The 15053-nt window shown below is 32.9% G+C and overlaps 1 protein-coding gene across 1 annotated transcript in view; it reads left to right on the plus strand.

Moving 5' to 3' along the window:
* The window catches only part of LOC108908428, a 74829-nt gene extending 61094 nt beyond the window's left edge, over positions 1-13735 (plus strand). Inside the window, exons 4-6 of the mRNA XM_023454527.1 lie at positions 880-1136; positions 9816-10100; positions 13076-13735. Coding sequence (XP_023310295.1) covers positions 880-1136; positions 9816-10100; positions 13076-13279 — 746 coding nt within the window. The 3' untranslated portion in view covers positions 13280-13735. The remainder of the gene's footprint in view (positions 1-879; positions 1137-9815; positions 10101-13075) is intronic.
* Positions 13736-15053: the final 1318 nt, after the last annotated feature.

Here is a 15053-nt window from a genome sequence, read left to right on the forward strand (position 1 = left end):
ATTACGAATTTTGTTTATTTGGAAATATATTTTCTGCAGTATTTCAATACCAAAAAATGAAAATAGTAGGTAGCTAATTAACGAAATTATGATTAAATAACTTAATTGTAACACCGCTGCAGAATATCATATGAAACTACATAGATATTCGTTGATTCTTTAAAAACATTTTTATCAATACCTACATCATACATTTAAGTAAATACAGTAACGCAAAAAACAGATATTGATAAAAAAGTGTACAAAAGAAATCTGTAAGTACGCCTGGCAACATTACCAAAGTCTTGTTTATATGTTGCTAGGATACGCGTAGGTATGCGGGCCGCTGCATTTGATTCTTCCTAAAATTCTGCTGGTGGTGTACTCTACTGGCAATTTGGAAATTTAAAACTGCTGGCCTATTCCAGTAGCGGTCTGTGGCGATAGCTATTTTGTCTCTGGTAATAACTATACTGAACTATTCTAAGACTGTCCGCTGACAAGACTTTATCACAAGAACTAGACAGAAAGTATATACGCACAAACAAACAACATACCAAACGTATCCTTTAAGCTGCATGTAAAAAATGAAGCACCTTTGAATTCTTGTTATTAGAATCTTTTTTACACCCAGTAACTTTGTCAGTTCATTGTAATGTTGTCTAAACTTTTATAAAACATTAGTGTCAAAGTTTAAAATAATTATGTATTTTCTGTAATCTAAATAATTTTATGAGCAATTTCGTTGACTAACGACAAGATGTAGCTGCGCTCTTGCGATCCGACTGTATTTTTTCCAACACAGTAAAACGCTAAGTCGTAACTTTTCCTCGGAAAGAATTTAAATTAATCTCCTGGCGAACAAACAAGCGGTAACTAACAGATCTCTAACTGTTTCAGGCCCCAAGCTAAAAACGACCAACTTGAGCGCCGTAATAGAAAATCTCGAATTCTGTACGAAGTACAACTTCGCAGTGAGCACAGCCAACAACGAAAACAAAATCAATCCAAATAATATCCGCAGCGTCGTAACGTACATAGATCGCCGAGCGCCTCCAGAGGATTTGCAGGTTGATTTCGAGCCCAGAGAAGATCCGTGTTTGCTTATCAAATGGTCGGCATCTTGTTCAAATATTGGTCAACCCATTGGCTATGTCGTAAGTTTTCCAATAGACTTTGTTACTTCCCTTTTAGCATTACGGAAGCAAATTGCGCGCTGAAATTGACCGGGTCATTGTTAAGAAAGAGTGCTTTCTGCAAAATTTTAAATGTTTAAAAATTGAACTATTTAAGGCTAAGTATGAATACATTACGACGCCGAAAAAGTACACATAATTTTTATGCTCCCACTATAGTAAATAGACTATTTCTTCATACCTTGGTCGAAAGTACGTACTTTCGTCCCTAATATCAGGGACGAAAGTTTAACATTTAATCCCTGTGAGAAGTCCCTGCTATTAGGGACGAAAGTACGTACTTTTGACCGAGGTATGAAGAAAAATCGTATTCACTACACGGGCCAAAAGTTGAAATCTCGGTCCTGCTCGTCACATACATTGTTTTTGAGGAGGTAAGTGGATTTTACCGTAGAAATAGAAGTTGCTATGGACAACGGGAGGTAAGTGGGGTAACTTACCATCTCCTTAGGGTAAAAAGTTATTGCATGTTATAAATGCATATTTTATGAACAAATAAATAGAAATATTTGATGAACAATACATTTTATTAATTATTATGAATGAANGACGCCGAAAAAGTACACATAATTTTTATGCTCCCACTATAGTAAATAGACTATTTCTTCATACCTTGGTCGAAAGTACGTACTTTCGTCCCTAATATCAGGGACGAAAGTTTAACATTTAATCCCTGTGAGAAGTCCCTGCTATTAGAGACGAAAGTACGTACTTTCGACCGAGGTATGAAGAAAAATCGTATTCACTACACGGGCCAAAAGTTGAAATCTCGGTCCTGCTTGTCACATACATTGTTTTTGAGGAGGTAAGTGGATTTTACCGTAGAAGTAGAAGTTGCTATGGACAATAAGTGAGGTAACTTACCACCTCCTTAGGGTAAAAAGTGATTGCATGTTATAAATGCATATTTTATGAACAAATAAATAGAAATATTTGATGAACAATACATTTTATTAATTCGTAACATTTACAAAATCGAAGGCTCAATATTATCTGACTGACCCATTATAACAACATGTTGCGACGTACTACTAGAACTTGGAGTTGAAATGTTATTGTAAAGAATCCTGTTAGCTATTGAATTTTAGTTACTTAAACTGTCAGCAACTTAACTTTCTGTAATTATGGCTGATTTCCACCCACCATGGCTCTTGGTTGCTAATACATCAACTCCTGTACTAGCCAGTAACGTTGCCGATGTTCTTCGGAATGAATGACCTGTATATGTTTCAGGATGTTCTAGTTTCAAAAACTGTACAATCTTATTAGGAATCAAGGAAAAGGTATTCTTGCCGACTAGTTGGTTATAACTTCTACCTGCTTGATAGCGCATAAAAAAGCGTGAGATTTGAGTTTTAATTTCCAATCTAATCTTCATATACATATCTTGAGAACTTCTAGATGAGAAACAGAACCCAGGCGAGAAGTAATTGTAAACGTACGTGACACACGATTTTTAGAATCTGAAATTGCAACTACAATAATGTCATCGAAATTTTTTAAATTGACGTTGTTCAAAGTAAGTTTGCATAACTCATCAGAACGACATGCTCTTGCAATACCTAAGACCGTCACTACCTTCATTAGCAAAATGTGTTATCGGGTGCCTGAACGAGAAAATCGTTGACTTGTTGACTTGACTTTTTAGGTGTATAGCCGTCATTCTTACGTTTCAAAAATGCTCACAGCATTATGATATATCCACGTTCTTCTCTATGAATATAGTTGACTTAATCACTCCACAAACTCGCCGGTGACTTTACAGTTCATGACTTCTCCATAAAATATGCTAGCAGTGACATCTCAGAAACACCAGTATTTTTATTCTGGCACCATTCTTTGAAATTTCTATATGCCCGTCCGTAGCGCACTTTTGACTTCTCGGGCAACAACTCATTTAGAAATAATAATTCAAAACCAACAAAATTGTAACTTTTATGTAGCTTTGTTTATAAATACCTTAGAAGCGACAAAATCCAGACAACCAAGGCGACTTTGCAAGATTTCGAATAATGACAAAATGAATTGATTAAGAAATGTCAAAAAATAAAACCTAATCTTTATTTCATGAACCATAAAGAACTGTCGGAGCAGATAAAATGTTATACAGCACGCATCAGTTAACTGTAATTTACCAGTCTCGGACTCTATTGCTAGCCTTCACTCCGCTCGGGCAAAAAAACGTCCACGACTGGTAAATAATACTTAACTCCTGTATGCTCTAAATAACTATTATCATCGAGGGGGGATTCAGGTTATAACTGTTTAATTGGAGCGGAAACTTTTTTATAAATATCTGAGATAGGTATTTCAATTAGTTCCTGTACTTAACAGATATAATAAAAAACTTTCATACTTGTTTTTATTTTACTTTGGGCTGTAACTCATTTAATTATAAAGATAAATTTAATCAAATACGGTATCCAGATAATGAAATTTTTTCTTTCGTTTTTAAGAATATAAGGATGTGTCGGTTAGATAAAAATGACAAATTCAATAATGTTAAATAAAGGAACAAAATAGCAGCAAAGTAATTTTGATCTATGGAATATCGGAGCCGGCTGTGATTTAAAATGTAAATAATTTAAATACATATTATCTTACAAGGTCGTTGAGTATGAAATATCGTAAATGAGCGACATCTAGTTGGATTCATTTTTTTTCTTCATTTAACCATATTATGAAATACTAATATGACCATAATAAAAAAAGTTGATTTTGATTAAACCATTGACTTGTGAGACTATTAAAGACGAAGCTAAAGTATACTGGAATAAAAAGTATGGTAAAATTCCTTGAGCCTTCCGTGGTAACCTGTTGCCATGGAATGTTCAAGTAAAATTCATGTAACATTTATGTAATATTAAATAAAACTTTTAAAATATATACAGCGGAACCTCGATTATCAGAACTAATTATTGTAAGCCACTGTTCAGATAACCGATTTGTTCGGATAATCAAATTTGATATGCAAATATGTAGGAAAATCTTTATTTAAAGTATCAATGCAACTCAAAATACATTTCTTGGATGTAGTTCACTTTTTAAAAAAATATAATCTTCCGTTGGGTAAGAGCATCCTTTTCTAATTTCTTTGCTGTGTTCTGCATTTGCTCTAAAAGAAGTATGTGGCAAGACTCTTCTCTATTATCTTTTGTTCATGCTATGTATTTGTCAAAATAGCCAGTTTCTTCTTCACTCTCCTCCTCCTCCACGTTTTCTATGCTCTGTAATATGTCATTATCATTCATCGTTTCCACTGCATCTTTTTCTCTCAGCAACAATTTCTGAATTTCTTCTTCTGTTAGAACGTCTGACAGTTGTTTTGCAAGATCTAGCATTTCACTCATTTCAGTTCCAGTAGTTTGTGATTTCAATGTTTTTTACATTGTAGAAAGATAAAATAAATCTTCATCTTCCCATGGATCCAACATATCTGGGGGTAATAGTTGTCGTCAAGAACTGTTTATCAAATTGTTCTTCACGCACTGCCAAACCTCTGCCAGTTCAAACACAACATCCTTCAAAGTATTTTTTTTTTAGTTCTTCTGAAATATTTCTCAAGAGTTTCTTGCAGTAGTGTAGTTTTATAGCTTGGATCACGTGTTGATCCATTGGTTGAATCAGCAGTGTGCAGTTGGGTGGTAAAAACACGGCATTAGCTAATTCATTCTACTGGGTGACCAGGTGCATTATCTAGTATCAAAACCGCTTTGGGAGACATGTTCAATTTCATTTTTTGACGCAAGGCAGGAACAAAACATTTATGGAACAATTCTGTGAAAATTTCCCTTGTCACCCACGCCATTTTTTCAAATCAGCGTGGTTTATTTGATTTTCTCTGAACTAACAATTTTAATTTGTGAGTGCCTGTGGACTTGCAACACAGCATAAACATAATTCGCTCTTTATTTTGTTTTCTTCCTGGTGCTGCAGTTTCCTTAACATGAACGAAAGTTTTTGCTTCTACATTTTCCAAAAAGAAACCGCTTTCATCGGCATTGTAAATCTGCTCTGCAGTCAGTTCTTTAATTTTCTTAAGAAACTGTAGTTTGAAGGGACCAATAGCCGTAGGGTCAGTGGATAACTTTTCTCCTGATATGGGTAACTCGTTTTGAAAATTTTAAAGCCAACCCGCGCTTGCCTTGAAATCATCGTCTTCATACAATTGTGTATAAAAAAATTGGCTTTTTCGCAGTAAACTCACCAGACATAGGAGTACCTATAATAATAATTTTTTATTACGTGGGCCATAAAGACAGATATTTGTAAAATTACATGCCTCTAGACCTCTCTTGTAAAAACCAAGTATAAACAGCTTTATCCAAATTAGGATTCTCACTTAATTTCGATATTCGGATAAAAGCGTGTACGGATAACAATTTGCTTTTAATCATATGAAAAAGCCGCTTTTAGCAAAAATGTTGGAAGGTTTGTTGGAATAAGATAAATTAGGATACAATAAAAATAGAAAAAATGAGTTTGACTGACCTGAAATTTCACAAGTGGTCTTTTACGTGGTAGACTAACCTATCATATAAATATTTCCAGTTTTAATAAATCACCCTGTGGACCAAATATTTATCACATTTTTACATAAATTTTGTGACTACGTGCATCTTCTCATACCAAGGAATACCTACATAACTTATAGTCTACTTCGTAACAATAGTGTATTTCTGCTTTCCGAACAGACGATTTTTCTTATCAGCAACGGCCACAGAGAAAAGATGGCGCTGGTTATGATGAATGGATCAATACCGTAAATATTCTCTGTGGTAAATGATGTGAGTAGACGGGTTTCAACTTAGAAAAGAAGGATGCAAATTAGAATTTGATGAGAGAAGGAAGCTCGAATTAGTATTCACCCAAATCTCTTTTACATTTCTGCATATCTTACGGAGGCAGCGATAATCACCAAAGAGCAGGAAAAAGATAACAATAAAAAAATAATAACTGTGTGAATTATTTACGATGTTAGATATAAAAAGACTTTTTTTAATTATAGTAATGTTTTATTTAAATTAGAGGCATTGTAGGCTGGGGAAGGCAAATTCTAAGTCTTCTTTTTCATTTACTATAATAAGAATTACTAATATAATAGGTATTAATTTTAATTTTAGTAGTTTTATTTAGTTTGAAACATACACTACATTTATTAAATTTATGCTTTCCAATGCTGACCATAGTTACATTGTTTTCTACAATATTTCACGATATATTGATATCCTGAAAATATACAAAGACGTGTTTGTCAGATAAGAAATATATTTCAAAGTTGGATTTGGACGGTACTTTTTCAAAGTTTTTCTATCTAAAAGACAGTCGACTGCTCTTATCCGACACAATACTCAGCAATTCATCAAACAGTTATAATCTAAATCAATCGTTTTTAGTTTGGTTTAGGTGAAGTTTTATTACTAGGACGACATTTTGTCACTAATTTCTTTTACCAAGCTAAAACAAAATCAAGAGTAATATTTTTACTTGAGATATATTGGATATGACTGGTAGTCTTTGATTAATAACTTACATAATATAGTTAAAAATATATAGGGTGTTCGAGGATGCAACATCAGGGTGGGAAAATACTTTGCAAAACACATGCAATGCATTCATTCCTTTCCTGCAGCTGAAACTTAATTATTGGTGTGATCAGTATATATCGTCAGACAACAATTCCAAGATCAGTCAATTGCAGGAACTACTGACATTATTATTGAGGACGTTTTTGGATTAGAACGACTGCGTTTGCTAGGATTAATAGATATCAAAAACTGAACCATTTTTATTATAAAAAATGTTACATGAAAATAGTGAATAATTTTGATTGTTCCTAGAATTAAAAATTAATTCTACATTTTCAACTCCGATATTACTAACCATAAAATATAAATTGTCCAACTCTTCACTAGCGAATATTAATGTTAAAAACAAATTCTTAATAAAAATAATTAATAAATTATACTTCTGGTACTCTTAAAGACAATGTTATATTTTTATTTGCTTTTGATTTACCTCTGTCGAAATTGGTTGACCTAAATTTGTTAACCCAATGAACTAATAACTTCGTCTCATATTATGATGTGAAAGTTCAATACGACGTTTATAGAAAATCATAATATAGTAATGAGTAAATATACAGTGTGTCAAGATAAGGACGGGATAGCATTAGGATCTAGGAAACGGTAAGATATACGGGGTGACTCAAATTAGAAAAAAGTTGTGTCTTTTTATACCTAACAATATGCCGTTTATAAAGTTTTAAAATTCCGGGTAGTTCCGGAGATATCTGGAAAAACTCGAAATTTTGCAGTCATTTTATTTTTTTCTGGCTTTATTTGAAAAAGAATTTTATAATAAATTGCATATTTACATTACCACTTTTTTCGCTCTATCCAATGGCGTCAACATTTTGCAATCCAACGTTTCGTATTCGAGGGGCCATCATCAGGTTGTGGGTACACATGCTGCAAGTGACCCATTTTTAAGTACAATGTCAATAGCGCCATCCTGACGCCCGGACGCACCAGGGTTCCCGGAAGATTACCCCGGCAGATTGGCGCCAAGGACCAGGTACTTTTGCGAGCGACTCTCACACGAGGACTGACTCTCCAGCAAACACCCGAACCGACAACACGTCTTTTTTCACAAACTTAGTTTTCAATAAAAATAGTTTATTTGTACCGTTGAGAGCGTTTTATTTTTGCTGTACAGCGAAAGCAACCCTCAAGGTTAATTTTTTTAAATACGTCGCTGCTATTTTTATGACAAAATCATTTTTAATTCTGAATTGATGATATTAGTATTATAATCGCTTAAAAAGGTTTTTAGCTTTTTTAGCTATAATTTCAAATTTTTTCCGAGGACGGCTCTGAACGCTTTCAAGATATCTATTGGAGGAAGTCATAACAGTATAAAAGTTAATACAGTACAAAATATCCAACAATTTCTTTTTACTACTATTAGGAATACTAGTTAGAAATAATAAAACATTTCATAAATTCGTATTATTTTTTTATTAGGTAAAATTTTTTAAATTATCGATTAAAAAAAATATTAGATATTTTGCGCTGTCTTGACTTTTATACTGTTATGACTTCCTTCAATAGATATTTTGAAAGCGTTCAGAGCTGTACTCAGGAAAAATTTTTAAATGATAGCTAAAACAAGCTAAAAACCTTTTTAAGCGATTACAATAGTATTCTCATCTCTAATTCAGAATTAAAAATGACTAGATTTTGTCTTAAAAATAGCAGCGACGTACTTAAAAAAAAATAACCTGATGATGGCCTCTCGAAGACGAAATGTCGCATTGCAAAAATGTTGACGCCATTGGATAGAACAAAAAAGTGGCAATGAAAATACCTATGCAATTTATTTTAAAATTTGTTTTTAAATAAAGCCAGAAAAAATAAAACGATTTTTCAAAATTTCGGATTTTTCCGGATATCTCCGGAACTACCCGGAATTTTAAAACTTTCTAAACGGCATATTGTTAGGTATAAAAAAACAACTTTTTGCTAATTTGAGCCACCCCATATCTCCGTTTCCTAGATCCCAATGCTATCCCATTCTTATCTTGGACTCACTGTATGGTGATTCAGTAGGATCAGGAAAATTTTTAACATATAGAGAATATGACGTACATACTGTTGGTTCTACTACCTTCAATAATAAAATAGATATAAATGAAAATAATATGAAAAATCAAGTTTTCAAATTTTGTCTGTCTTCAGTTTGTTTGCATAATCTCTAAAATCGTATAAAACTGTACAACTTTTCTGCAGGTAATTTAACCAACTTCGTATCTCTTCTTCAGCTGAGTTAGAGCTTTTTTCAGCTGATACTAATGCTTGGACTCGCTGCATATGATAGGGATTCATTTGAGCATCGTGTAACATGTGCTACACTGTGGATTGTGATACTCAAGGCAAAATCCAACTATTTGCCTTGTACTTACACAGAGATTTTCTTCCACAATATTTAAAATTTGTTCCTCCGCTGCTACGATATGATATAAACGAAGACAACTTCCACTTCGCCCACGATTTGGTCCAAAAATTCCTTTTAAGCCCTCGTTGAATCACCTCGGCAAAGCTAACAGAATTCTGTACTTTTATACAAGGAAAACGTTCTGCTAATGCATTTTGCCTTGCTTCTTAATTAAAACAATATTAATTAATTGTGTGATGTTTATGCGTAGGTCATTTAGCACACTTGTAAGACTGATGTAAACAATAAATCTCAGTAATAGAATCACTTTCAAAACCATAGTAATTCTGAATAAGTAGTCATTTGTCAAATCAAATGCTAGTACCTGAAGGGGCGGGCACAAAAAACAAAACAAGATACAATTTAATAAACACGCTACAGTCGCCCAACTATGTGGTACTTTTAAACATAAAAACTTAAAACATTTTTTTCTCGAAATCTGTAAATATTTTGTTGTAACTTTCTTTGGTAGTTCTAATTCTATTTTTAATGGCACATACGTTCTGAAAGTTAATTGGATAAATTGTAGATAACCTTCATCTGCTGTTTATTTAGGAAACCGTCCTTTGAAAACTTTCATTGTATTAATAATAGCATTTATTGATATTGCATAGGTATATTGAAGATTAAATATCATTGTTTCAGATATCCGCTTTCGAGAGGAGTTCGGCTCGGTATACCATCGTAACTCTGCCCGGCAGCAAACGAGTGGATTCCGTTTACCATTTTAAGGCGAATTACGGCGCTAGATTCGACATCAAAGTATCCACTAACTTTCCAGGATCGCAAACCACAGACATTGTCACATACAAAGTCCCGAATTTCCTTCAACCCTATAAAGTTCGAATCACGTCAAATCCAGACGGAGCATTCCTGATCTATTGGTCGGAACCGTTCGTACCCTATTATATCGACAGGGTCTATTACGAGGTTGGTTTTAAACTTTCTTAAATATATATAGGGTGTATCTTAATTTGACTATTGATGACTACTACCTTGATAAAAAATGTTGACCTATTGTCACTTTGGCTAACGTAAGACTTGAGTTTGTAGTGTTGATTACTGGAAAAATATTACTCTTAAAACATTTTGATTGCTGAGAAAAAATCCACCAATTTTACAAACTTACCTTGTAGGTAAAGATATATTTATAAATGTAAAATAAACTAAAAATGATTATATATTACAATGACTCGTAATTTAACAAAAAAATACATATACTTTTATTGTAAATATTTCATGTACGAGGTCTGCTCAGAAAATAACCGAACCTTTATTTTTTTAAACCTTGTGACCAATTTTATACATTATTGGTCTTTGTTTCCTTCAAAGTACTCCCCTCCCCTATCCACACACTTTTCCCAGCTGTGTTCCCAGTCCTGGATAGCTTCATTTGAAATGGTTTTAAGCCTGTGATAAATTTGCTTTGATGTCATTAATAGCCTGAAAACGATGCCCTTTTAGCACTGATTTTAATTTCGAAGATAAGAAAAAATCACAAGGTCCCATTTCTGGAGAGTATGGACGGTGAGGGAGGACAGTAATCTGATTTTTGACACAAAACTGGCTAATCGTCAAAACTGAGTGTGCGGTTGCATTGTCATGGGGCAAGAGCCACGAGTTGTCTCGCCATAACTCTGGTCTCTTTATGCGGATTTTTTCATGTAACTGTTGTAAAACCCTTGATAGTACACACGGTTCACTATTTCACCTTGTGGCGAGAATTCAAAATGCACACTTCCATAGTTGGAAAAAAAACAATGAGTGTCATTTTGACATTGGATCGAGACTGACGTGCTTTGTTGGGGCGTGGAGATCCTCTGCGAATCCATTGTGATGACTTAATTTTTGTCTCAATATCATAGTCGTAAACTCAGCTCTCGTATTCCGTTATGATCCTTTGGATTAATGTTTCATCGTCATTGGATTGTTTAAGGAGTTCCCGACAAACGTACACACGATTTTCTTTTTGCTGTTCGGTCATCAAATGAGGAACAAGTTTTGTTGCAACTCGGTGCTGCAATTTCTCCGACAGTCAATCGGCGATTTTCATGACCAAATCTTTGACAATCTCTTTTAAATCGTGAAAACCATTCGTAACATTGCGTGCGACCCAAAGCATCATCTCCGTAAGCTTGTTTCAAAAGTTGAAACGTTTCCGTGAAAATTTTCCCCACTTTCATGCAAAATTTTAGGTTCCATTAGCGCGAAATTAAAAAATTTCGGTTATTGTCTGAATGGACCTAGTACCTATATGTTATTTAACTTCTGAACAACAATTTGCTTTACTTTGTTATTTTTATCGTATGTCAATTTTATTAACGAGAAAACACATCAGCTTGTTCTAATACTTCTTTCCAAAAAATAAAAAAACAGTAATATGGAGAAGATACAATATGAGTTATGAATACAAGGAAATATTCGCAAATTACTTTTAAAGCTATTGTATAACACGTGTAACTGGATATTTCTATTATTTAACCATTAAAGAAATATAAACTATAACTGTAATTAAAAAAGCATTAAAGAAGTGTATACTGTTGAGAACAGTAATTAATATGGAACTATGTATTAAACAAATTTCGCAACAGCAGATGAATTATAAAATACAATACATAAGTACAGTAGGAAAACTGTAGCAGAGAAGTTGTTTTTATATTTTATACTAAATGTTTGGGAAAATCATTTTAAAAATTCTTATATAAAAAGATCGGTTATGTAATCTTAATCAGCATCTTTTAGAACTGGAGAATTTAAAATTTTGTTCCTTTATAATGCAGTGTATTCAAAATTAGTGAAATTTCTGTTTCAGTTTAGGAGGTTTCCGAAGATCTAGGAGGCTGGAGAAATGCCTGACGATTAAAAAATAACTAATTATTTACACTAATGATTAAACATAGTAAGTGATAGAGTCTGCCTATAACGTATTTTCATAATTTTCGGCACGGCTTAATTAATTTACATAATTTTACTCGCAGCAGTGTCAGTAATAGGTTACTTTTTACTTTTCAGGCATTTTCAGTAACTGCTATGCTTTAAAGTTTCATAAATTGAAAATTTTAAGTTTGCATAAAAAAATTGACGCATAAATTGAACATTGAAAATACTTGGGAGACAAGGATTTTAGATTTTTTAGGGATCATTTTTAGACCTATATAACTTACCTTTCGCGACGAAAGAAATTTCGAACGAAATTTGAGAAGTAAAAAATTAAAATAAGGACAGCTGACACTGAAATCTTGCAAAGGGTTCCACATATATTTGTAATTTTTTTTCAATTGATTGATCCAATTATCTATATAAATTTTAATTTGATATTATCATTCTGTTTTCCAAACTTCACAACATTGTAACTTTGAGGAAAATGATAATTTTGTGAAAATTAAGAGAATACCCATTAAAAAAATGTTTTGCAAATATCCTCCTCTAAAGAACGATCCCATGCTTCATTATCAAAATAGATTCAAAATAGATTACGTCCATTCATTTTCGCGAACAGTCACGTAATTAGATTTTCATTAACAAAATTGCTAGTTGTTGTTCCTAAAAATATTAGTTGGCCATGGTATACCGACTGAATCACTGTAATTAGTTCAGCAGGTACATCTTGAAGGCTACTTTTTATAAAGAAAAACCTGGTGTTCTGGTTCTTGATAGGCGACACTCTATATTTCTTATGTTATTTAATTAGCCAATATCGTGGGACGGAAATTATTCTAATAAACTATATTTTCTCCTAAGAGTCGAAATTATGTGCTTTTCCGGGCACATATTACGTTAGGATATATTATTCGACCCGTGTCAGACGAAAATAACATTTTTATATCAGGTCTAACAAAAGCCACCAACATATTCCGTTACAGGCGCCTAAATCCGCCTTCCTAAATGGAATCCTTTTGTTTCAGGTCTACATATATCGAGGTACTAATATATCAAGTAACTATGAGAAATACTACGTGACCCGGCCGGCTCTGGTTTATAAAGGGAATGAGTCCGAATACACGTTCTGCGTGGGTCTTGTGTCATACGATCAACAATATAGGTCTTTGTTGACTGATCCCATTGTGGCCAACCTGAATGGGGATGTGCGGGAAATTAGCATAAACTAATTAATATTTACTTATCCTTTTAGAAATAGCTTTATTATAAACACAGGATGTGTCTTACGCAGCTATTGCGTTTAATTAAATTTTAGCCATTAACGCCGCACAATTTAATTTACAGTGGTTCAATACACAGGATCTTAAACGCCTTCAGTTGTGGAGAAGTGTAGGGAAGTATGCAAGATACACTCATTACTCGGCTTCAAGGTTTACTCCTAATTGTGTCTTCAAGGTTGTTGTTGGATGATGATTTCAAAGTGGTGAAATATACAGGAAGTAAAGAAGCGAGCAGGCCGTGCTTGAAAGGGCGCTTCGTTGTGTCAAAATATTGATTTAAGTGAATTTACTTTGGTATAAATTGTATGGTACAAATTTAAAATATTATGTGAGCACTCCATAACTTTTTGAGATGTTTGAAATGTTTTTGAGGAAATAAATATGATTACACATTTTTTTCTTAAAGCGTAGATAATGATATATATTGTTATGATATTAATAATAAAATTAATTTATTTTAATTTTAATTTAATTTTAGTCAAGTTTTGTGTATTGAGTATTGTTTTTATTTATATTGAAATTAACTGTAAATTGTTGAATACAAACCTTATTTTTTATTCACCCCGTATATTAAATTTTTTTATCCCTTGCTAGTTGTCACTCTCAGATATTTGTTTTAAATTGAATCTCAGGAGTCGGTTCTGTGTCATTCATTCCTAAACTCGCTCAATGCAGCACGCCAGAAAATAGAGTTTTTACAATTTTATACAATATTTATTTAAATTCATTAAGGAGATTATAAGAAAACAAAATTTTCAACTGGTTGGCTTTAAATCAGAAATGACTTCGTATAAATGAAATTTTTTAACTTGAACAATCCTAAAGAATATTTTGAGTTTTCTGTACCTTTACTTATCCTACAACAATTTTTACAATACAAGGACTGGGTATTTTTCCTTTTTATTTTCAAAATTTTTACTGTTTTATTTCTGATTGATACTGCCTTAACCACTTGCCCGTTTATTGTATTGCATATCTACAATTCTAAATTAATACGATATGACGTTTAAATTAAGATGGCCGTCCTTTTAAACACTTGTTGTGAGTTCATTCAATATTAGAGTTTTTAAAGCTAGTTTTTGGATTGCTAGTATCTAAATGTGTGCAGGTAAGTCCTGTTATATTAATTTTTCCTTTTCTAAGGTATACTGTATTAATACTTTGTTATTTGTAAGCTATAGCTATGAATTAATACTTTAGTGCACTTTACTTTCTAATTTTAGGGACCTGTTGGTTACTGAGTACTTCTTTCCTTGTTGGAAACGCTGACGATGTCTGTGGTACCATTTATGTGCCACTGGAATCCCTTTCCGGATACTGCCTGATAATTGTTGCAAAGTTTTTCTTCATTGTCGACTTTCTTTATGTGGATTTTGAAGACAAACAATTTTTGATGTTACTAGTAAGTTTTAATTCACTTCTTAACCGTTTTTTCTTGAATTATGTAAATTTTGTTTGAGCTATTTCTCCTCTCTAGCTTTTTACCAAAAAAACAAGTCGTAACTAGTAAATAAACATTTGTTTTTCCTGCTTCTAGAAATTTCCAGTCCTTATTTTCCTATAAGGTCTCTTCACATAAATTTCAGTCTTTGGGCGACCCTTTTTCACAACACTTTCACTGCACTTCTTATACCTAATACATTTGTTACAATGTCCTTTTATTTTTTAACATATAAATTTATTACATATTATTAAATATTCCTTATTTTCTGTTCTTTTTTCT

This window comes from Anoplophora glabripennis, unplaced genomic scaffold (assembly GCF_000390285.2).
Source record: "Anoplophora glabripennis isolate ALB-LARVAE unplaced genomic scaffold, Agla_2.0 scaffold330, whole genome shotgun sequence".
In the NCBI taxonomy this organism is placed as follows: Eukaryota; Metazoa; Arthropoda; class Insecta; order Coleoptera; family Cerambycidae; genus Anoplophora; species Anoplophora glabripennis.